This window comes from Lactuca virosa, chromosome 4 (genome assembly GCF_052849685.1).
Source record: "Lactuca virosa cultivar CGN04683 chromosome 4, Lactuca_virosa_CGN04683_v6, whole genome shotgun sequence".
In the NCBI taxonomy this organism is placed as follows: Eukaryota; Viridiplantae; Streptophyta; class Magnoliopsida; order Asterales; family Asteraceae; genus Lactuca; species Lactuca virosa.
The window spans coordinates 156,371,790-156,396,501 of record NC_136429.1 but is presented as its reverse complement, the minus strand read 5'-3'; the positions used below and the strand labels follow the sequence as shown (position 1 = coordinate 156,396,501).

The 24,712-nt window shown below is 31.5% G+C and overlaps 3 protein-coding genes and 1 long non-coding RNA gene across 5 annotated transcripts; 2 read left to right on the top strand and 2 right to left on the bottom strand.

The window, feature by feature from the left end:
* The first annotated feature begins 469 nt into the window (after positions 1 to 469).
* Positions 470 to 2,650, top strand: LOC145107588 (uncharacterized). Of its 2 annotated transcripts, XR_013707899.1 has the most exons (5): positions 470 to 904; positions 1,020 to 1,139; positions 1,209 to 1,482; positions 1,619 to 1,803; positions 2,221 to 2,650. It is a non-coding gene; the product is annotated as an uncharacterized LOC145107588 (long non-coding RNA). The 2 variants fall into 2 exon arrangements; XR_013707898.1 differs by having other exon boundaries at positions 470 to 1,139.
* Positions 2,651 to 3,536: 886 nt separating this feature from the next.
* LOC145105265 (protein FAR1-RELATED SEQUENCE 5-like) lies at positions 3,537 to 7,644 on the bottom strand. The gene is made up of 5 exons (XM_079042393.1): positions 7,636 to 7,644; positions 5,779 to 5,951; positions 5,148 to 5,704; positions 3,686 to 5,070; positions 3,537 to 3,602 (listed from the first exon to the last, which is right to left on the bottom strand). The coding sequence occupies exons 1-5, from the start codon at positions 7,642 to 7,644 to the stop codon at positions 3,537 to 3,539; spliced, it is 2,190 nt and encodes a 729-aa protein (XP_078898519.1).
* Positions 7,645 to 7,730: 86 nt separating this feature from the next.
* Positions 7,731 to 8,159, top strand: LOC145105264 (RING-H2 finger protein ATL14-like). The gene has a single exon (XM_079042392.1). It carries the CDS (start codon positions 7,731 to 7,733, stop codon positions 8,157 to 8,159), a length of 429 nt encoding a protein of 142 aa, XP_078898518.1.
* Positions 8,160 to 14,503: 6,344 nt separating this feature from the next.
* Positions 14,504 to 15,500, bottom strand: LOC145168576 (protein DSS1 HOMOLOG ON CHROMOSOME V-like). The gene is made up of 3 exons (XM_079087358.1): positions 15,387 to 15,500; positions 15,112 to 15,229; positions 14,504 to 14,784 (listed from the first exon to the last, which is right to left on the bottom strand). The coding sequence occupies exons 2-3, from the start codon at positions 15,206 to 15,208 to the stop codon at positions 14,654 to 14,656; spliced, it is 228 nt and encodes a 75-aa protein (XP_078943484.1). The 5' UTR covers positions 15,209 to 15,229; positions 15,387 to 15,500; the 3' UTR covers positions 14,504 to 14,653.
* Between the last annotated feature and the right edge of the window lie 9,212 nt (positions 15,501 to 24,712).

Here is a 24,712-nt window from a genome sequence, read left to right as displayed (position 1 = left end):
GACTTAGAGATTCGGGGGTGATTGTTGGAATACTAATTCCTCATTTCACTCCATTCATGTCTTCCACCCACAAATAAAGTAGGGGACACCAACAAGTTGGTTGGGTCTCATGTTTATTATTATAGGATTGGAAATGATTTAGTCCATCTTATAAATACAGTGCATTATCAAGAGGGTAAAACATACCAACACAGAGAAACAAAAACACACTGTAAACTAATTTGGTTTTGAGTTATATTTCCAAATTAATCAAAGAGTAGTTTGATATATATTGTGTGCTATTACATTTCTGGACTTGTAGGTCTGCCTATGTATGTGTTATTATATATATATATATATATATATATATATATATATATATATATATATATATATATATATATATATATATATATATGAAAAATGAATATACTAAAGGTACCTAAGGTTGTGTACCCTGATTATTAAAACTACTTAGTTTAATAGATGTTTTACCCATTTTCCTTATTTTTCTATTACATCGATTCCTTATCTCTCTTCACCGGAAAGCGGTATTACACCTTCTACATTCATTCGCTACACCTACAAAAGAACAGTAACCTGCGCCTATTTACGGATTCAGACACCGCCACCGCCGATTCATTCACCACACACCCCACTGCATCAAGAATGGAAATTTCTTCCCTTATTTCGCTCACCCCCAACCTTCACCTAAATCGTACTCTAGTTGTTTACATTTTGGTTTCAAAAACGAAAATTTATTCCCTCATTTCTACTTTGGAAGTGGGTGGTTCTTTGGGTGGTGTATTACATTTGATCGACTTCCAACTCAAGCCAATTTGAATGATAGAGGAATTGATGTTGGGTCGATTTTACGAGTTCATGCCTTCCTGTTCCACACAACTATAGCGATCAAGCACATCTGGTTAGTATTTACGGGCATGAAACTGAAAGCTAAGCTTCCCTAGCTAATATTTTGACTTGGTTTCGCTTCAATTTTGATTTCTCACTATGAAATTGTGTTGTCAAATGATATCAAGAGAAAAGGAGTATGTGGTTCAGGTATGGTACTGTAATCATTTAAATGGGCTACTAGGGGAAGAAAATAAGTTGTGCACATAAGGTGCTCGATGAAATGCCCGAGAGAAACTCAACATCAGGTGTCAGTTTGATTTTTTTTTTCTTTGAATTGTGTTTATGTCTTCTTATTGCTGCTTTTGGTGTAGCAGATGCCCTAGTTCAAGGCGGGATGATTGGTGATTTGGCTCTCATGTGCCCTGAATTCATTCAAGTAACTCATCACCTCCTTGTTTTCTGTAAACTCCCCATAAAACATTATCATATAAAACATTTTGGACTCGTTTTCTTAATAATAAAAAATGTTTTTTCTTTTTTTAGTCTTTTTCTAGCCGGAATGGCTGCATCAGGAGCTATAACTTCTGGTTTAAGATTACTAACAGAAGCTATTTTCAATAATTACCAAAATGGCCTCACAAAGAGCATGTAAAAACTTACTTCCTTCATTCCTTCATAAATCTATTCAAATCCATCTTCACAAACATTAATTTCTAAAGATTATTATTATTATTATTATTATTATTATTATTATTATTATTATTATTGTTATTATTTATTGCAGTGTTATTCCTATGGATCTCCACACTCTTTGAGTTTTTATGCATCTTTCTGTATGCCTTCATTTTCACTAAGTTACCAATCGTGAAGCACTATCGTACTAAAGCAGCCCTTGAAGGTTCACAAACAGTTTCATCAGATCTTAATGTTGCTGGAATTCAAACAGACATCACCCTCACCCAAAAACTGGTTCATAATTTAATTCTTATTATTTTTCTAAAAAAAAATATCAGTTTTTAGCTGTGCAAATTGCAAGGAATGTCAAGGTACTTTACTCTAATTACCAATATACGTAATGTACATTGATTTTATTGGTTAAAAGAGTAATTACATTGTTATTTCTTGCAATTTGTCTTTTCTAGTTTTTTAATGAAAAAATAATGTTTTTTTTAATTAAATCTCAGGCTGAACAGATTTCTATTTACTTGCGTTGAACAGTTTAAATTAAAAAAAAAAGTTCGATATCATGGCCATAAATATGGCTTGAACGTCATTTGTTTTTGCTATCCAACATTAGGGGTATTTTTGGAAATGTCTGCTGATTTATCTTTACTATGCACATGGATCACCATTTTGTTGGGTATTCATTTGTTTGTTTGTTTACAGGAGGTATATGGGGCATAAAATAACAATTAGACCAAATGCAAAGAAGTTGAGTGCCTTATTCTTGCAAAGAGAGAAGATGTCACGGCGGAGTTTCTCAAGTAAAGTGAAATCAGCTATTTTCAAAGAGAGAACCTTGAAGAGAAAAAAGATGATCATTTTTTAGAATAATGGTTTGTTAGCAATTTTTTAGAAAAATTGTTTGTCATTTCAAGTCACTTTACTCATTGTGTATTTATATATGCGATTTTTTATGAAGCAAACATCCATGAATGGTATGTGATTATTGATCATAATAGATGGTATTTCCCACACTCAAAAAGTGTTATGGATCGAAATAACAGATTTAGGGATGTTTTGACAAAAAGTATATAAACCATGTATTTTGTGGATTGAGCTGAAATAGCAATGAAGTTACATTTTTAACCCAAAATGACAGCATACTTTTGTTTTTAACCCGTAATTGCAGCAAATTTACATTTGTAACCCAAAATGACAGCGTACTTTACTTTTTAACCCGTAATTGCAGCAAAGCTACATTTTAACCCAAAATGACAACATACATTAGTTTTTTCACAAAATACCCTAATACTTTCGTTTTTACACAAAATACCCTCGTATTATGTTTTTTTCACAAAATACCATCATAATTTCGTTTTTTTAGAAAATAGTATCACACTTTTGTTTTTTCACAAAATACTCGCAAACTTTCGTTTTTTTCACAAAATACCCTCATACTTTTGTTTTTTCACAAAATACAATCATAATTTCCTTTTTTCATAAACTACCCTCATAATTTCGTTTTTTCACAAAATACCTCCATAATTTCGTTTTTTTTTTCAAAAAACAGCATCATACTTTCGTTTTTTTCACAAAATACCCTCATACTTTCGTTTTTTTCACAAAATACCCTCATACTTTCGTTTTTTCACAAAATACCATCATAATTTCCTTTTTTCACAAACTACCCTCATAATTTCGTTTTTTCACAAAATACCCTCATACTTTCGTTTTTTTTACAAAATACCCTCATAATTTCGTTTTTTGTTTCAGAAAATAGCATCATACTTTCGTTTTTTTTCACAAAATACCCTCATAGTTTCGTTTTTTTCACAAAATACCTTCATACTTCTGTTATAAACAAATAGTGGCAACCAAATTTCAGGTATAAACACATAAATCATAAACAATCAACAAATTTCATTCAAAAACATTAAAATTGTTAAGAAACATCAATAACTTCTACATTATTCACACATCAATTGTGTCTAAAACATGGAAAAGTTGCAGTTAACCAAAAAAAGCATGTCATGAAGCATCTACTTTTTCTTTTGCTCACAATAACAACACGTCTCATCATTATGTCTCTTGCAACGATTCATCCGCTTGATCCATGAAAAAAATAAATAATTGTTAATATAATTGTTAGAGTTGTAAATAATGAATATTAAATTAATATAATAAGAACCTTTCTTTTTAAACAACTAGTAGGGTAATGACCCAATCCTTGACAGTAAGAGCATGTTCGTTTTTTGGGGGCTTCTAAAGAAGACTTGATTCTAGTAGCAATTTTAGGACGCCCTTTTGTAGTAGTTGGACCAAGAGGATCACGGACAGATAACTGTGGAATCATATCTACTTGCAAAACTTCCATACAAGAACTTTGAGATACATTCTCCAAAGACATAGATTTTTTTCGATTTGCTTGATCATCTAATAGACTTATCAATAGAGTATTGACTTTCTGTATCTCCGAAGGGGAGTCTCTTGCTTGTTCAATTAGTTTACTAAAATTCGAACGGACACACCATAGTGTGTAGTCATTAACTGCATTTTCATTATTCATTTCTCCGAGTCCGATACTAACACTGCCTAGTTTGTACCTAGCATCAAGGGTCCATCGTGGTAAAATATAGTGACTCGGGAGTTCTTGAATGTGCTTCTTCTTCATCACATATAGGCTATGCTTGCATAAAATGCCATTTTTTTCATACATAGCACATGAACATGTGACGCTGACTTGATCCAAAGAACGAAAGGTAACAATCCGCCAATATTTTTTATTAACGTCCAGTTGCCCAACTCTATATATGCTTTCTTCTATAGTTTTTATTAGAGTCTCGTGAGTCAAATTGGTAATAGCTTCGGTCCATTCTTTTTTGAAAGTATCAAACATCTTTCTTGTATAACATTGACCTGCTTTTGCTTCAATTGGATGCACTGAAGAAAGAACCGGCCGCAGGTTCATAGTCTTGAAGTCTTCATCTTCTTCGGCGGCCCTTCGAGACTCAATTGCTTTGTCGTATTGTACAACGAATTCATTCAACATAGTCCTCGAGTTAACAAATCCATCAAAAAATGAATTGATACTCTCACTTTGTCCGGTTGTTGTCATACCGGCAAAGAAAATATCCTTCAAGAAGGGTTTAGCCCATTGTATACGTTGGTTACACATGTCACTAATCCAACAATTGCTTTCCAATTCATACTTAATACGCATATCTTCCCATGTTGCTTCAAATTGTTCAATGGTGTCACTATTTACCCATTTTCTGTGCGTTTCTTGAAAATCACTGTAACGGGAAACATACGATCGAAGGTGCTCAGTTTCATGCTTCCTGATATGCCATAAACAAAAACGATGTCGATTCTTTGGAAACACTTTTTTTATTGCATTGCCCATAGCTTTGTCTTGATCAGTAATAATTGCATTCAGATACTTGTCAAACATACATTTGAGGAAATGTTTAAATAACCATTCAAATGTCTCTTCCTTTTCGTTTTCAAGCAATGCTCCACCAAAAAGTATAGACTGCCCATGATGATTCACCCAGTAAAGGGAGCAAAAGGCATCTTCAATTTGTTAGTCATATAAGTGACATCAAACACAACAACATCTCTAAATTTTGTATAGGCATCTCTTGATCTACCGTCATCCCAAAAGATATTTCTAGGATACCCATCATCAGACAAATCCACGACAAAATACTGGTCATTGTCAACTAATGTTTTATCTTGAAAATGTTTTATAAGTCCATAAAACTCCTTTCCTCTATGTTGTTTTCGATGCTCAGATAAGACATCAGCACATTGCTTTGAAGTTACATCAGCTACATTTGAGGTTTTCATTGTATTAACAACATTTTTAATCTGAGAAGGTTTCAACCCTGCTTGACCAAATTGCACCATAAGAGATTTACCTTCTATTGAACGGTAGAAATTGCTATGAGATCGATGTTTCATCACCTTCGTAGGTGTCATGGTCAATTCGTGATTGTGTGTGTCATTAAACGAATCCACCAACCACTTCCCATCGTCCTGTCTTGTTATTCGAAGCTTTGCTTGACATTCGGTTCTAACATCTCTGCGACGTTTTTTCTCATTGTCACTTGAATCATTTTTGTCAATCCGTTTGAAACCTTCTTTGTTGCATATATATATCTTCCGAAAATGCTCATTTGTTTTAGGATTTTTAATTGTGTCATCTCTACGTATACCAAAGCCATATGAAAATGAATAATCATTATAAAATGTATAGGCATCATCGGGTGTATCAAAAACTTTCCCAGTATCCTTTCATCATTAACATCATCTTCGTCAACATCAATGTTCACTCCGAAATTGTTAAGTTCTTCAGAGTCATATGTTGCTTCCACAAAATCATTTGTGTCAACATTTTCATTTATATACGGTTCTATAGCCTTATCAGCTGCTTCGGTTTCAAACATCATGATCTGCACAAAACCACAAGTAAAAGACAATGAGAACTTGACCGTATTAATGTCATGCCAGTAACTTTTTAGAGATAGCCTAACTTTTTCATTATATCAAAAGCAATAAATTCAACTAAATTTGATCAAACAAAAGCAACTTGGATAAAAATAGAACATATAAAATAAAAATTCAGATGATAAACAATCAGAACTAGAAAACATATGGAAAATTAATAGTTGAAAGTGAAATCATTGGTGAATTGTGAAAAGTGTTATAGTAAACCAAAGAAAAGTAACATGTCACCTGTGAAAAGAAACTTCTTGGGATGCTGCATCCACAATTTATTGTTTTTTTCTGGGAATCACGATTTCTATGATTTTTTTTTTCTGTTTGAAATCGATTTCTCAACTCTCTATGAATTGAAATCGTTTTTTTTCTAACTTTTTAAATTGAAATCGTTTTTTTTTTCTTACATGAAATTCCGAATTCAGAGAAATCGTTTTCTTTTTTTTTTTTGGGAATTACGATGACTTGAAATTCCGATTTCAAAGAAATCGTTTTTGTGATCGTATGTATTTTTTTTCGTTCAATCTCATGGATGGAAACAGCGTGAATAAGGAAACACGTATTGAAATCGTTTTTTTTTTCCAGAAAATTAATCACTAATCAAAACTACGTAGTTTTAATGAATGGGTACCTAAGCTTATATACCCTTAATGGTATATTCATTTTTTCATATATATATATATATATATATATATATATATATATATATATATATATATATATATATATAGAGAGAGAGAGAGAGAGAGAGAGGGCTCATATTTATTATTAATAAAACTTTAAATTAAATAGAAAAACATAAAAAATATATAGGAGAAGATTTGAATCTTTTTAATTTTTATTTTTGAAGGGACCAAAACTACAAACAAACTAGCTCAAAAATACCATAAATGTATGTAAAATCGTTGTTGTTTGGGCCGAATCCAAAAAAAAAAAAAAGATATCATGGGAATATCTGAAAAATAAAATAAAATAAAGAATATAAAAGGAATAGAGGCGAAGCTTGCCGTTTACCGGGAAATTTTGATTTAATATTATATTGTTATCACTAATCTCTTAGTAATGATGACAAAATAATATTCTTATATATTTGGAAAAATATTAATGAAATCAACAAAAATTAGTAAAAACAAACAAATTACCATAAATTAATTTGAAGGAATCTACATTTGCTGCCAAAATACTGTTTATTTTTTTAATTAATTGATTGTTACGATAAGGTACAACATTGTATGCATATTATTTAACTCACTTTGCCTCAATCATCCAATTATTATCCAGCTTCAGCTCCAAGTTGCTTTATTTATTTCAAACTATACCTGTATAGACAAAAATAATTCAGAGAAATAAGTCTTATTTAACGACAAATTAAATTATTTTCTAAATATTATCATCTTTTTCAATTTTAAAATAGCAACCCAGTTCTCAAAAACGTCTGTATTTTATTTTTGAGTGTTGTATGAACGATTATTTCTCTTAATAATTGCTTTATATAAGCATAAAACGATTTGCAATTAAATATATTAATATAAAAAGAACATAGTGATAATACAACCCAAAGAAAATAATCATGTATATAATAAAATATTATTTTTAATGATAAAAATAATATTTTTCCCTACCAAATTTGTGAAATACCATCTTCATATTCTATATTTAAGAACACCTTTCTTGTTCAAACGAGGGTTTTACTCTTGAAGAACCTGCAAAAAAGTGGGGAAGAAGATCAAAACATGGTGATTGAAATTGTGTTCTCAGCTGTGTTATTAGTTGCAGGAATTGCTCTTTTTGTCCTAATTCATGTATGCATAGTTGGGAGGACATTTGGAAGCATTACAAGTGGTACTTTGGTGCAAAGAAGTGGTACGATGATGATAAGCAGAAGTGGGAGCATGTCACAAGAAGATATCAAGAAACTGCCATCTTATGATTTTAATCTTGAAGCACAAAAATCAATGGGTGATCAGTGTGTGGTGTGTTTGGAGAGGTTTAAAATTGGTGAAAATTGCAAGCTTTTGCCAAATTGTAATCATAGTTTTCATGGTGAGTGCATAGATTTATGGTTGATCAAGAATGGTGTTTGTCCAATTTGTAGAGCTTTTGTTGATATGGGAAGAGAGGAGACTAGTTTTTCATCTCAAGATGCTTTTGAATTGAGATAGAGATTTGGATTTAAAATATTTAGAGAGTTTGGTTTTTCATTTTGTAATTGTGCGATAATGAAATCTGTAAATTACTCAAAGTTATCGTATTGGATTCGATAGATAGTTATTTTGTGTAATATGAGTTCATTTGTATGTTGTTATCATCTAATTGCTTAGAAAATAACGATGAATGCATAAGATTTGTAATTTTATACTGGTAGCAAAACGAATGCATCTGTTTGTGTTTGTGTTTTTGTTTTTTTTTCCTCAATAAAGACGGAGTACAAATAGAAAAATATGTTCTTATGTTAATTTGTTTATTCATTTATTTGGTTGGGTTAGTCAAACTTCATGTTGACATCTGTGGTGTTGATGGAGTGGGGTATAAATTGGGTTCAACTTCGAATGGAAAAAAAATATGTTGTTCATAAGAGATTCTCTAAAATTTAATAAGATATATTTGTGGATATTATATATTAGTTTTGAATTTTGTTGTAATAAAATAAAGTGTGACTTTGGACAAAACTATGTTGTGCAACTTCTATGATTTGTAGTCCATTTTAAATATTAATTTTTTGGTGAATGGATAATGATTTCTTATAATACAGAATGAACTATTGTGTGATAGGTCTATCTAACTCGTTTAGGTTATTTATTGCGGGTTGTTATTATTATTATTTAGTTAACATGTCAATTTGTTTAGTTCTTTGGTAACATTAATAAGAAACATAATAAAAGTTTTACATAGAAGTAAGAAACGAACAAGAAACTGCATTGTTAACCCTTTTTTGATAACGAAATTAATTCTTTAAAAAACAATATTCATAGATTTTTAAGTCATAACATTATTATTTATAACCTATTGTACTCTGGTAAATGGTTCACAACATTTGTCAATAAAAAAAACAAAATTACAAAAGTATCAATAAAATGGTCAAAATAGAAGATGGCTTTTTTGATGGAATTTGGCTTTACAAAATTATCTTACGAATGATCCCCACTAACAAAACAATTCATTTGCTATTTGTATAGCAAAATAATTTAAATCCGTGAAATTGCTTTCTGTTGAAATTTAAATTCTTGTCTTGGTACAAACAAATGTTAGTTATAGATATGGAAGTCGACTTCGACATTACTGTCAGACAGAAAGCAGTCTTTGAGTGTCTGCGGGCACTTCATGCTCAGGATTTTCTGTTAACTATCACAATTGATGGTCTTGGCCAGCATATGTCTCATGTGGAGTACCGAACTATCCTTCGTTACCGCCTCATGATTCTCATATTCCCAATTGACGAGATATGCCCAGTTTGTCGCAAGGCATGTTTGGATACCTTTGGGAACACGCGGTTCATTGTAGAGAGCTCCCTGGTTTCAAGTATAGACATGATGTGGTTCGGGATGGTCTCTTTGATGCTTGTCGGCGTGCTGATATTTCTGTGAAGAAAGAAGCGCTAGTGAACTTTTTGACGGACCCGCAGGATGGAAAGTCCACACTTAGACTGACTGACATTTTGGTCTTTGGATGGATAGGAGGGAAGCATGCGTGCGTGAATCTTACTGGGGTCTCTCCTCTCGTTGGTTTGGGGAGCGGGAGTTTCACAGCTAGGCATGCCGCTTTGAAAGCCGCTGCGTGCAAAGTGGTAAAGCACGAGAATGCATGTATAGAAAATCAACATGTGTTTGTACCTTTTGCATTCGATACATTTGGTTTTCTCGCACCAGAGGCGGTGGAGCTCCTCAATAGAGTCCAACGGGTCATGCATTCTAATGTCATATCCCCTAGATCCACAAATGTTGTTTTCAAAAAAATTGGTTTTGCCATCCAGAAAGGGCTAGCGGCACAGCTTGTTGCCCGTTTGACTTCAATCGATATGTATTGAACTATATAACTTATAATATATTTAAATATTAATGTTATAGATTGGTTGGTTTTGTGTAAATGAAAAAAAGAAGCTGTTATTGGATATGTTGTGATAAGATAAAGTCCATGTCAGGTGAAAAGTGAAAAAGAAGTAAAGTCAGAGGAGGATAGCTGGTGGATGATAGCCTTCAAGGGTAACAGAACAACTGATGATTCTAGGAGGATTAAAAAAAAGTAAATACAAAGGGGGTTGGCTAAAAACTGTAAATTTCTTTTTTACTTCGTCATTTTCATCACTTTCGTTGCTGCACCGTCTCTGTTTTACAATAGCATCTATTGTGTAAAACTGTAAATATCTTATTGTGTGAAATACGATGTCGTTTTTGTAAAAGACAAGGTTTTCGTAATTTCAAAAAAGATGGTCTTGATGAGAACCTTTCTATCCTTGTCAATTCAGTGATTACTGATTAGCCTTTTTTTTTTAGAATCTTGTGTAAGTTAATTATAGACCACGAACTCGATCCTAGTACTTTTAGGATTTATAAAGTTAGTTTTAAATAAATAAAAATCACAATAAAACAAAATTCATATTTCCTTTTTCAGTTTTCATGTTAAAGATGATAATGTCAAAATACCATTTTGTTATTAAATAATGAAGAGCATCCACAATTGTTGATAATTAACTAATACTCAATGAATATGGAAAAATAATAATATAAACAAACTTAGACAAGAACAATCTTCTTTTTTTTTCGAAAAATTATAATCTATAATTCTCTGCAAATGGAGTTTTATTTATCAACTCATAATTTATTTATTTTCGCAGTAAAAAACAAAACCCACAAAAAGATCAAGTGGATCATCTACGAGTGTGATTTCTTCCTCTTCGAAATAGTCACAATAACCTGATTCAAGCAATCAAGAGCATAGTAGGATTGGTCGATCAATGTTACTACGATTCAAAACAACGTGGCGGATTGATTTTACTTAGGATTGTATACGAGCCGAACAAACACGAACAAGAGCTTGTTCATGTTCGTTCGTTTAGGTTAGCCGAACAAATGAACGAACACGAACAAATAAACGAATGGGTTTTCGTGTTCATGTTCGTTCGTTTAAAAAATTACATTGTTCATCTTCGTTCGTTTATGTTCGTGAACATGCTAAACGAACATAAAACGAATGCACATAAACAAACGTAGATAAATAAAAACAATTGAACATATATGACTATAAACAAACATATAAAATAGTAATGTAGTCAGACATAATTGAGCATATATGAACATAAAATGAACTTAAATGAACGAACATAAAAGAACGTAAACGAACAACATAAATGAACATTCACGAACATAATTGAATGAACGAACCCATTGTTCATGTTCGTTCGTTTAGTTAAACGGGCGTGACTTCGTGTTCATGTTTGTTCATTTATTAAATAAACAAACATAAGTGAACTTCCCACTGAACGGTTCACGAACAATTCGCCGAACGTTCAATTTGTTTACAACCCTAATTTTACTACCATTTGGGTTTATTTGGGAGAGGGAGTCATTCATTCCTAACTTATTCAACCTATCATCATATCAGTTGCATTTCATATTTCTCTTTCATCTTTTTCAACTCACAAACATGTAAATTCTATATTTTCCAACTCATTCAATCCACTTAATTTGTAATTTTAAATTAAACACAAACTAATAAAAATTACACAAAACTAATTTACAAAATATTAAAAATATACAAACTAACTTAAAAACATACAAAATTATTTTGGTACAAGTCATAAAGCAAGAAGTATAAGTATTCAATACACAAAGTTCAAATTGTTTGAGTAGCTTACATAAACCGCAAACCACCCCATTTTACTGGAAGGGATCACATGTTGAAAGTATTGGCCGTACATCCTTCCCAAAAGAACTCAATTCCATCCTCCTATACAGAGTTGGTAAAAACGCAAAATTGGTTGAGGGTGATGAGATGAGTTTTAGAGTTTTTATAAAAATTGAAACGCTCCCCAATAACTTTTTCATGGGCCTTTTGTTGTTTCTCATATTTAAAGGCAAATTTACACACCTAGTTATAAGTCAAGTAGGTTTGAAATATAACCGACTGGAAATTTCAAGTAAGAGACTATCTAAAAAATGATTTATAAATTGTTCTTTTTCCTCTTTAACGGGAGGTATTCCTTCACTAAGAGGGAACATTGTGATATTGTTTATGTTCTTCGATATGCTACATATCGACAGGAATCTAACAAAAAACATATGAACTTTGCCAAAATCGAAGTAGATTGCAATACAAATGCATAAAATGTACTTGACTAAAAAAACGGAAATATTACACATTTCGGTGGTTGGTGGCAAGAGAGAAGGTGTTAGTGAAATTAGAGAAATATACACACTATATTCACATACATCTGAAAATTGGTTGCTTTCGAAAATGGTCATTTATGAAAATCACAAAAAATGGTTATTTTTTTTTAGTTCTGTCGTCATTTTTTAATGGGAAAGTGAGGAAACTAATAAACAAGGTTTTCAAAGAAAATAATCATATTTTTTCAGTTTGTGAAAAATAACCATTTTCTTCGGAATGTCTAATTTCGGAGTATTGTTCATCTTTTTTTCAGTTTTTTTTGTCCAATTTTTTATTTTCAAAGAAATTATTTTGTTTTTTTTATTCCGAATGCTACATTTCGTAATGTTTAACGTCATCGTTTTTAATTTTATGCACTCATATTATATATAATTAATATTATTATGTTTGTTTAATTTTTTGCTAAATTAAGAAAAAAATGATTTTTTTATTGAAATTCCAGAATTGTTCTTTGGATTTCAAACTTGTTCTTGAAAATTTCGAAGGTTTTTTTTTCGAAATTCGAAATTTTAGTCCAGAATATGAACAGTACTCCGGAATCAGGCATTTCGAAGTATTGTTCATATTCTAGAATTTTAGTCCGGAATCTGTAATGTCATTCAAAAGTTATCCAAAAAAATATTTTTTATTGATCTAGAATGCTTCATTCCGGAAAAAGTGATTACTTTTGCAAAAAAAAAAAAAAAAAACAAACAAACAAACAAACGTCAAATACACATTAAAAAGTGGTTAAATTACTTAATTTCCCTTTTTTAATTATCCCAAAAGATTAATTTTTAATACTCCAATAACTTAAGAAATTATTAAACTATATATTAAAACTAAAATATTAATAAATGAATCTGAACTTGTTATTGAGTTTTTTTACTATCCGGTTTTATTAGTATAACCAGAATCAATCTAAAAACAAAAATAATCATTCAGAATCATTCCAAACCAATCAAAATAATCCATATCATATAGTACTAGGTGTGAGACTCATGTATTACATAAGTTTATTTAAAAAAAATTAAATATGAAATTTTAACAATTTGAAAAGTTTGAATTTATAAGAAAAATGAGAAAAAAATTGAATTATTAAAATTAATGAGGCTTTAATGTATTGAATACATATATAAACTCTTTCTAATAAATACCTTACATATATATTACCATACATATTAAATGTGAAATTTTAATTTAATAAAATGAAAAATACAATAAAATGACAAGTGGAAAAATAAAAAATTCAAAAATTCTAGAAAATGTCATGTGTCCAAATGAAAGAGAAGAGGACATGTGTCAAAAAATTATTTATTTATTAGAGAGGATATATCCGTTTCAAATTATCCAATTAAAAATTTTGTTTTATCCAAACAACCTTAATTACATTAACTAACTTATCCTCATATACGTTTTATAAAGCTTCCTCAACTTATTTTTTGTTTTTTAAAATGTAAGATTTTCTCGAAAATTACTAAAAATTTATTTCAATGCAATCGCCTCAGAGTTGAAATATGTGGTAATTGAATTTAAGGCCTTTCCATTCAATTTAAATAACATCTCAATAAAGTTATCAATAAAGTTATGTTTCACACACATAAACTAACTTATTTTTTAAGTTTATTGCAATTTAATGTTTTATAAGACCATAAAATTATAAGCTAGCTTTTTGAAAACTATTTTAAGATAACTTATTAATAAACTAACTTTTCAGAACTTAGCCTAACATTAAATAAATAAAATATACTTATTTATTTTATTTTGCATATTCAATGAAATGACTAGTCAAAATTTGATAAAAGAATCAATATATAAATATGATTAGATGGTAAAATAAAATATTACTAAATATATAGAGAAATATAATACTCCGTAAATATATAGAAGCAATAACCTGTTGTAAATTTCAAAGTGATTCTAGTAAAGTTAAATTTAAATAAATAAATAAATAAAAGATGGTAAAAAGCTTTTCAAGGATTTTCTTAAGAATTGATCTCATCACAACTTACTAGCTGTTCCTCAAAACAATTGATTTTGATTATAAAGAAATCAAAATCAACATTTTCAATAATCATATAACTGACTATCAAACACTCCTATGAACAAAATCAAAAGAACAACAATGTTTCCATCACCCACATATGCAAACACAATCAACATTTCAAAAGAATTTCAAATTCTTCACTTGGTTAAAGCAACAATTTTAAAATAAAATGTGCATAAGATTCACAACTCAAGATTTTATACCAGAAAAACAATCACACCTGAATCTGCAAATGGAATTACATATTCACTTCTTCTCGTTGTTGCTTTCCAATTCCCTCCTCAGCTGTAGAGAGAAGTCATCATTCACATCATCATCATCCCAATCATCTTCCCATTGTTGAGTTACTTCATTTCCTTCTTCCTTTACATCCCACTCTGTAACAACATACATATGATTTAGATCAAAAGCAAAACTCACCATAACTCCTTTCAACTTTCAGATAATTCGTTTTGTTTTCAATTCGCTGTAGCTTACAAAATGATTAAAATCAAAGCTTGATAGACATATGGAGTTTACGGATATCTAATTTTAGAGTTTGTTGTGGAATTGATCTCTGTTGTCAGAATATCTAATTCAAGAAATAAAAACATCCATAATCAAGCTACATGTATGTATCTTTTAACTACTTTTGCAGAAAGAACAACAATGAAATTGTACGAAAAATAAAAAACTTGTTGTCCAAGGTAGGAATGATAGTTTACCTTGATCGATTGCAAACTCTTCAAACTCATCGTCATCTTCAAACAGATCAATCTTAGCTTCTTCATTAGCAGCCTTGGGTTGTTCATTTGTTGCCATTCTTCCTCCACTTACGAACACCTGTTGGTAATGACAAAAGGCAGGGGGGACAAACACGAGTGAGATTCAAGAAAAAATCCCCACATTTCTGGCCCTAATTTATGTTAATACAGTGTATTTGATCGAAGAATCATCAAATGGACATTGAAGAACAAGAAAAACGAGCTAATTAACTTACGATGATCCAAAAGATGTTCCGATTTGTGAAAGATTGATTAGATTAGCAGAGAGTCCTGAATTACGAAGCAAAGAACCTAGGGTTCCTTTATATGTAAAGCTGACCAGCAAGTTTAAGCCTATTGTCTTACATGACCCTTGTCTTTTATTGGGTTACGTAAAAGGCCCTCAAGAAACATGAAATGTTGAAACGAACCCTATGCTTTTTAAAAATTCATCCTTGCCGTCAAATTATAAATAATAAAACGCAATGTAAAATTACGTATAGAGTGCCAAAAAGTAGATACAATGACAAAAAGGTAAGAGAAAATGATAAAGGTTTTAAAGCATATACAATTTAAATTGTGCCTTTAATCTAATAATCCATATGTATTTACTTATACGGTTGTAACTTATAAAATAAAAAAATAAAAAATCTATAAAAACTAACAAAAAATTATACAAATCCATTTTTAGGGAAAGATCTTATTCGTTTGCATCTTGATAGTAAAAGTTTAAACATTTATATTAAATACAAAAGCCAAAAGGAACCGCTAACCTTGCTAACTGACTAGCTTGTTAGGCTTGAGAAGCCTACTAAACATTATCGAGGTGTAGACGTTATGGTAGTGTATGAAGTTTCACATCATCCTTACACAATATAAGAATCCCATAAAAAGCAATTAAAAACTCATTAAGTTTATTAAAGACAAAACTGCAAATTTGGTCATCGTGGTTTGCAAAAATCTTTGGATGGGGTCCAAAAAGTTTCCAGCTTGCACAGAAGGTCCGAAATCAATGTTTTTCTAGGTTTTCGGAAACCCCAATTAGGAGTGAATTTCTTGAGGTTTTCTTGGCTAAGACTTGCCCGATTCTTTTGAAATCTTCTTCTCCTTGATCAACATCAAATGGGAAGTTAAACCCGGCCCGAATGGTATTCGAATCGGGTAGGTTACAGAGGAACAGAGGTGAAAACCTCATCATGGATTTCTGAAACCCAGAAACTGTTGTTGGATGTAAGATTGTGATTTCAAACAACAATGGTTACTGAGAAATCCCAAAACATTATGATTCAAGAGAATGGTTAGATTGAGGAAGACGAAGAGGACATTGGGAGTGAATTTGGAGATTCAGGAAGTCTAAAAGAGTGGGATAAAGGATGAATGAGTTCATTTGGTCATGTGTGTGAAACGAGAGAGAGAGAGAGAGAGAGAGAGAGAGGTGCCGGTAGGGGTGGAGTGGGGGTCATCTTCTTTGTTTTTTTTTCATAAATAATTAATATAAATAAGAAAAGAAAATACAAAAGTGAAATTAAAAGGGTAAATAGATAATTTCAAATTTTTTTGGACCAAAAACCTACAAAAACCTTGATTTCGGACCTTCTATGCAAGCTGGAAACTTTTTGGACCCCATCCAAAGATTTTTGCAAACCACAAGGACCAAATTTGCAGTTTTGTCTTATTAAATTTATAATTTGGGGAAAATCGTTGCATGAATCAAAATCACACTATTGAAACTAGGGGTGAGTATGGTGCAGTTTTGTCTTATTAAATTTATAATTTGGGGAAAATCATTGCATGAATCAAAATCACACTATTGAAACTAGGGGTGAGTATGGTGCGACTTTTTGACCAAAACCGAACTGAAAACCGCAAGAATCGGTTGTTTTATTTTCAAAATCGAAACCGCAACAAACCAATTTGTTGTTGTATTTCGGTTTTCGGTTTTAACCAAAGTGGTTCATTGTTCATTTTTTAAACCCATATCGTAACTATAAAATTTTATACTAAAAAAAGATGTTTTGCTATCCCAAATTAATATGAATTCCAAATCAAAATTTTAAGGTTTGTCATTATTGTTATTTTATAGATAAAGTAAAGTAACTAAATGCTTTTATATCCAATATGGGATTAGATGTGATATAGTATAGAAGATTGAAAATGAATCAATACATTTATAACCGGAGTGTAAAAATGATCTTTGCTACCTCGATCGATGTGGGATGAGTAAACCACATCAACTAAAGATCAAGTAAAATAAGGTAAATGGATTCGAACCCCGTACCTCAAATTTATATGTTCACCACCTTACCCAACTCATAATGCTACTAATAGTTATAGAATTACACAATTTGTATATAATATTTGTAAATTAAATATATTTATAAGCAATTTATACAAATCAATTCGGTTCGCTTTTTTTGTGGTTTTCTAATTCTTAAAATCAAAATCGAACCGAATATTTCGGTTTTTGCAAAAGTAGAAACCAAACCATCGGTTTATGTTCGCTTTTGGTTTTTTGGTCTTGATTTTTTGGTTTAAGGTTCAGGTTTTGCTCACCTCTAATTGAAACCATCAAAATCTCAATAAACATCATAAATAAAAATAATGTAAATAATATAGTGCATGATATAAAACTAAGCTCAAACATCAATTACATACTAATCATCATCATTAACATAACTAATACCTCAATTACAGAAATCAACATCATCATCTTCAATTATAACTTCCAAACTATGGCATGACAGTCAAATTTGGTTTACGCTAGTGATATGAATTTAGGGTGGTAAAACCTAACCCTAATGTACAATTAAGCTTTATTAACATGATGCATTTGAAATCTAAGGAATTCAGGAGAGATCTATTGAATTTGAACTAAAAAAAAAACTCCATTTATACTCCATACATCCTAAATTGGTGATTTCAACACTTGATTTGGACTTTGCATCACAAACTTACAACCAAAATATAACATTAAGTTATCTTGGTGACTGTAACACCCCACTTTTGTTTTCATTTTTTTTAAGCTATGGTTATAAAATCTTTTTGGGTATTAATCCGTATTTAATAAAAACACAGTTCCACAAAAACATTTACAAATAAAACATTGAGTGTTACCATTAAGCATCAATACAATCATAGCAAACAAATAAGAATTACACCACTACAATAAATAAAAAACTTAACAAGTCCCACTCCATTCTTTATGATTTGATTTCTAACTTCCATATATCATCCTCTCTCCTTAAGGGTAACCTGAGATACATGACATTAAAAAGAGATACGTAAGACAAAAATGTATTGTGAGCTACGCTGGTTTGTGACCCAAAACATTTATCACATTTTACATGAAAAATCAATTTATTCATAACATAACATAGCTTTAGACCATAAAACCTTTTCAAACATTTTCAAGAAAAACTCTTTTCATAAATGTCATAAATATCATTTCATATCTTATCATTTCATTTTTTTAGACATCTTTCCACATTTCATTCTCTTTTATCAATAAAGGCTAATTCCAGTATTAAACCGTTGTCATTTTTATACTTAGGGTATCCCCAAGTCTAGACCAAGGTGGAAAGAACAAATCAATCCACCAAGACATCGTGCTAACTAGGACATCTATTTCGCGAAGAGGAGGCGTCACCCCAGTAGATTCATCTAGATCCCGTTACCAGGTCATCATGTCACACCCCCGAACCAGACGGCGGAAACGTCCGGGGGCTTGTGCGTGACTTCATCTTGTAATATCTTCACAATGTATATAATTGAAACAAGACAACACTATCATTATACATATCAAAATACAACCAACATTGTTTACATCAAGTATAGTATCATAAATTACATGCCATAATATTCAATGTATGATGATAACAAAAATATGACAAATTCCACATGTTCTTGCTGACCTTTCCGCTTAACGATTCCCTGAGAATACAAGTTATTTTGAAAATGTCAACATATATAATGTTGGTGAGTTCATAAGCATGTTTGAATGAAAAGTTTTGTATTGTTCATAAAACGCCAGTAAATCCGATATTTTCTAAAAAATAGTTTAAAAATGATGTGTCAAAATCAAGTACTAAGGCATGTGTGTTTTCTGTTTTTGGAATGTATATAAAAATGTAAACCGGAAAAGATCCTGTAATTTTTTGTTGTAAGTAGAAGATATTGTTTAACTGTATATTTCCCCAGAAATTCCTATATTTTCTGTTTACAAAAGTGTCGTGGTCTCAAAACCCTAAGACCGAATATAAGTGTATGTATGTTTTTGTATCAACAAGAGTTTATATGTATTCCGTAAAATTTTGATGGAGAGAATCTCTATGTGAGCCGTTTTAACCATACTTGATTTTTGACGAAATCGTCTGTCGTGGCGTTTTCAGGGGCCGGCTTGATTAAGGTAAGGTTTGTCACCCTAGACTGGCCTAGTCTAACTGTAGCGAACAGCTCAGGTGTGGGGTGTCACCCCGTATAGATCTATACACAAACTCTCGCTCTCCCTCCAGGAGACTCTGGTTATAACTACAGGCTACGATTGTACACTCGAGAGGTGTCAACCGACATGTCTCACTAGAATCCTTAACTGAGTTTACGCGAATATTGTATTACGTTATGTATAATGTTTCCGTGTACGTTTTATGTTTGAAAAGTCCAACGAGTATGTATATGACTGTATGAGGCCCAACAGACATGTAGAAGGACCACTAAGGCCCAATAAACATGTAATGTATAGTCCAGACCCAATAAGCATGTAAATGGACCACTAAGGCCAAATAAACATGTAATGTATAATCCAGGCCTAATAAGCATGTAAATGGGCCACTAAGGCCCAATAAGATGGATTATAAGTATTAGGTCCAATAAACACGACATCGATGACTCTAGTTCGTTTGTTATTACTTATTACATTGTGTGTTTTAGCTTGATAGTTTTCTAAAATGGCATAAAAAGCCCACTTTGTGTAATGATGACAGTTTTGGCCCATTAAGCCGAAAATTTACAATTTAGGCATATTTTTGATGAAATTGACACTTTAGGTCCTTCAAGACCAAAAATTTACCTTTATGGGCTCATTTAAAATAAAATGACATTTTTAGCCCACTTTGATTAAAAATAACATTTTTGGCCCCTTATCATAAAAATTGACATCTTCGGTCTATATATATATATATATATATATATATATATATATATATATATATATATATATATATATATTGATGTTTTCGGCCCATCATTATAAAAATTTACATTTTTGGCCTATTTATATGTATAATTTACATTTTCAGCCCATTTCTGATAAAAATGACATTTTCGGCCCAATTTTTGTAAAAATAACATTTTAGGCCCAAATCCAAATAAAATGACAATTCCAGCCCATAAAACCGTAAATTTACATTTTTGGCTCAAATTTGTGTTAAATGACAATTTAATCCATAAAAATCACAAATTTACAAATTAAGCTCAATGAAACCGTGAAGGCCCATATTAAGGCCCATTATGCGAAATTTAACACTTTTGGCCCTTTTAAAACTATGATTATCATAAAGACCCATTTTATATAAATATGATTCTTTTAGTCCTTGTAAAACCATAAGTATCATAAAAATTTCATTCTTTTTGTTTATTTATCAAAAATGGTCCCTTTACTAGATCTAGTTTAGTCTTACAACATCTTTAACATGTATAATACTTTCATCTTCAAGGTAAGTTATATAAAGTGGTTTAGTTCACAAATATCATCAAGTTTTTGTTAGGTTTTTGAGATTTATGGAGTTTCATCACAAAATCACAACACATAACATGGAAAACACACATAAACATGCACAAATACATAGATCTATCACCTAAGCAACTTGTATCCTCCCCCAAAACATAGTAAAACCAAAAAACAAGGGGTATGAACTCACATTGGGGTGTGGATTCGGTTTTTGGTGGAGAGATGAGAGGAGATGATGTTGTTTTCGGCCTAGTCTACCCTCTTAATGAGTTCTTCGAGTTCTAGGAGCTTCATGGAGCATAGATCACGGTTTAAAGAGCAAATGAGTAACAAGTTTTAACAAAATCATGAAGTTAAACTTCTTGAGTAAGAGTAGCTTATCAAAATGGATGAGTTCTTAATGAAGTTCTCTTGAAACACCCACACTAACTCACGAAATTTTGAGGAGACAATGAGAGTTCTTGAGAGAATATTTGAGAGAGTTTGAAAGTGGAAATGTGTGTGTGTGTTTGTGGGTGCTCTTGGCAGAGAGAAATAAGAGAAGAGAGAGGAGGATTTTGTTGGTCATTACATGGTGGATTAGAGAGTTTTAGCTTAGATACATGTGAGATCAAATGCATGGATACACTATATACATTAGTGAGGTGTCAAATTATTAGTAAACCTTATTTTCCCTTTTTTATTAACTGGGCCGAGAATGGGCTAGGAGAAAGGAAATGAGATAGTTTGGGCCATTCCTTGACTTAGATCGAAATCATGAGGCCCAAAATGAATATTTTTCGGCCCATTGGGCCTTTATGGAAGTTCACGCCCCAATGAAACCCAAGGGAGTAGTTTACGACCCATTAGGGCTAATGAAATCATTTATGGCCCAACATGGTCCATTAGAGATAAAATGAACTATTCTAGGCCCACATGACCCAAAATGTTTTAGTTTCATGCGTGTGGGTTCAATTAGAGCCCAATTAGGGTTCCTTGGCCCAAAATAGTCAAATTGAAAGTTGATTGGTCCATTAGGCCCAATAAGAGGATCCTAGTCCATATTAAGTTAAACTGAGATTTCTAGGGTTTTCAATCCATATGAGATGTATTGTATTAGGTTTTGAACTTAAATCAAGAGTTTGGATTCAAATGAATGGTTTTGATTAAGCATAGAGTATGATTTTCACTTAGAGTACATGCCTTACAATAGATGATGTTTACATGAGAATAGAATTTCCTAGCTAAAAATTGCTAGTTGTGACACATCATGGCTTGAGCAATATATTCTTTTCATTACTTTCTAATTCTTTTAATTACTTTTCATTACTTTCCATTTCTTTTCATTACTTTCCAAGCTTTACATAATAAATTAGTATCAAAATACTCATTTCAAAAGTAGAGCATCTATATTTCAAAACATTTCAAACACATATTCAAAACATTCGATCTTCCAAAACGTTATTTGCTTTAAAAACATTCTTGCCTTCAAGGCATTCTTTCAGAATATCATTTCCAAAAACATTTAACACTTTCATTTCAAAACGTTTCATATATCAAAACATTAATATTTCATTAACATAAAATCATGACAAAACTTCATAAATGGTCCATATGGTATCCCGAAATTTGAAGTTTAGTCCCTAAGTTCAAAAAGCCTCACAGATAGTCCTTGTGGTTTCAAAACTTTTAATGTTTGGTCCTTATTGCTCACTCTGTTAAGTTTTAGTTGTTAACTGAAGGGCATTTTCGTCATTGACTACCACAGGGACCATTTATGAAGGTTTGTCTTATATATATATATATATATATATATATATATATATATATATATATATATATATATATATATATATATATAACATAAAAGGGGCTCTCTCTCTCTCTCTCTCTCTCTCTCTCTCTCTCTCCTCCAACTAAAAAATATAAACACACACCTACACATCAAACTTTAAATATAAACATAGGTGCCAACATATATATTTGTTTTTATACTTTTAGAGAGAGAAAGAGAAAAACCCATTAATCTGTATATAGAGAAAGACAAATGAAGTTGTTGGGTTTCAACGAGAAGGTTAAGCTTATGCAAGCTCAGTGATGTCGCTAGTGGGTTAGATGGGTTTGTGACTAGAACACCCTTTACATTCAGGTTCTGCATTTGTGCTTGTTTGTATGCCTCTTTGAGGGTTGATTCGGTGATTCTGAAACCATGTGGAAGAAGGCAACTTTCTTCAAGAGTGAATCTGTGAATGATTATCGTTTTTGAATTCGACTGATTTAGGATTGTTCTTGATCAATGATTCCAGAAGGTTGAAGGAGAGCTGATTTTGAACGAGACCCAACTAAATGATATCGTTAGGATTTTCATCTCCTTCGCACAAACCCCTCGCCATCGACCCTCCCCCATTCATGTAGCCAGAAAGAAAGCTAACCCAGTCCACATACGAAGATGATATTATTATCCATATTATAAGCCACTGGTACTGGAGGGTAAAAGTGGAGAAGAAGAAGGATAAAAATGTATTAATAACAAAATACTGACATTGGTATTTACACAAACAATTGGAATGCATTCATATAGATTAGATAGAATATGATGGATACGTACCCATCTAGGTCATATTTCTCACAATTGACAACTTACTTCATTTTTTGCAAACTTGCCTTAAATTACCATTTGCTTCAAAACTCATAGTTAATCGATGATTATATTAATCTAGTCATTCTAATATTATCCAAATCCATTTTAGTAGCTAAGCATGCTTCATAAGGGCATAATAACCATTTTTGACATTTTTACTCTTTTGCCTCATTTTGATAACTTAATCAAATTTCATGCATCCATGTGTTTAACACAATGCCATATAGTTACATGATGTACCTAGAGTGTTCAAAACATGTATAAAGATTCATGGGACATTTTAAGTCATTTTCCATTTCCACCCGTTTTGACATTTCTTCTTGTTTAGGCGTCTTACTTGCTTAAATGTGATTTATTTAGGTTCTAGAATGGAGTTTCATGAGTATCTCATGCCAAACATGTTTCGATAGTAAACAAATACTTAGGTTGTCAAACCCTTTAAAATCATTCGTTTTAGACTCATTTTAACAATCTACTTCCAACAAAGTTTCTAAAAATAACAAGTTGTCAAGTTCATGAAGTTCATAGCAACATATTTGTGCTTTTGCTTCAATTTCAAGCTTCTAATTATGTTCATAATTATCATCAGTTGCTAATTTGTTCCAACTCCAAGTTTGATCAAAACAGAAAAAGTCAAATGTCACTATTCATCGTCTTCAATCTCACGAAAATGGAATCAATCCATGTATTGAAGTTTCTTGTGTCCTTATAAGCTTTTATCAATCAACAACTTTAGCATGTATCATCAATTTTGAACATGAAATCCAACCATTCCAAAAGAAATTGACATAATTTCGAGTTATAGAAAAATACCTTCACATTTTTGTCCAAAAACTGAAATCAGAAGATTTGAGGTTGTTTCTTCATGTATTCCAGCCTCCACAGCTCCTGAATCACTATTAGCCATCATCACCAACAACCATGGTGGTTTGTTGCCACCATTTTCACTGCCCACAACAGCCATTGCTGCTGCTCATCTCTCTCTCTTTTTTTACTCTCGGCATCTCTGTGTCTCTCTTTCCTGTATCGAAATACACACACACACAAACGGAATAGAGAGACAAAGGTCTCTCTCCCCCCTCTTCTTGCTGGTTATGGCACGAGCACGCACACACACATTAATTATGTGTGCGTTCTGTTTTAATTTGGCGAACATAGAAGAATGCTCACTGCATCTTAACCCTAACATTCTTCTTTTGATAAAAATTCTGAAAATG

Bases quoted from the DNA above. Each gene is read 5' to 3' on its own strand.
- LOC145105265 (XM_079042393.1), bottom strand. The intron at 5,705-5,778 runs GTTTTTGATACA...TGGTATACGTAG, and splicing joins GATGAAAGGATACTGGGAAA to AGATGACACAATTAAAAATC. The intron at 5,071-5,147 runs GTAGATCAAGAG...AACAAATTGAAG, and splicing joins AAATATCTTTTGGGATGACG to ATGCCTTTTGCTCCCTTTAC.
- LOC145105264 (XM_079042392.1), top strand. From the start codon at position 7,731: ATGGTGATTGAAATTGTGTTCTCAGCTGTGTTATTAGTTGCAGGAATT.
- LOC145168576 (XM_079087358.1), bottom strand. From the start codon at position 15,208: ATGGCAACAAATGAACAACCCAAGGCTGCTAATGAAGAAGCTAAGATT. The intron at 14,785-15,111 runs GTAAACTATCAT...ATGTTGTTACAG, and splicing joins AGAGTTTGCAATCGATCAAG to AGTGGGATGTAAAGGAAGAA.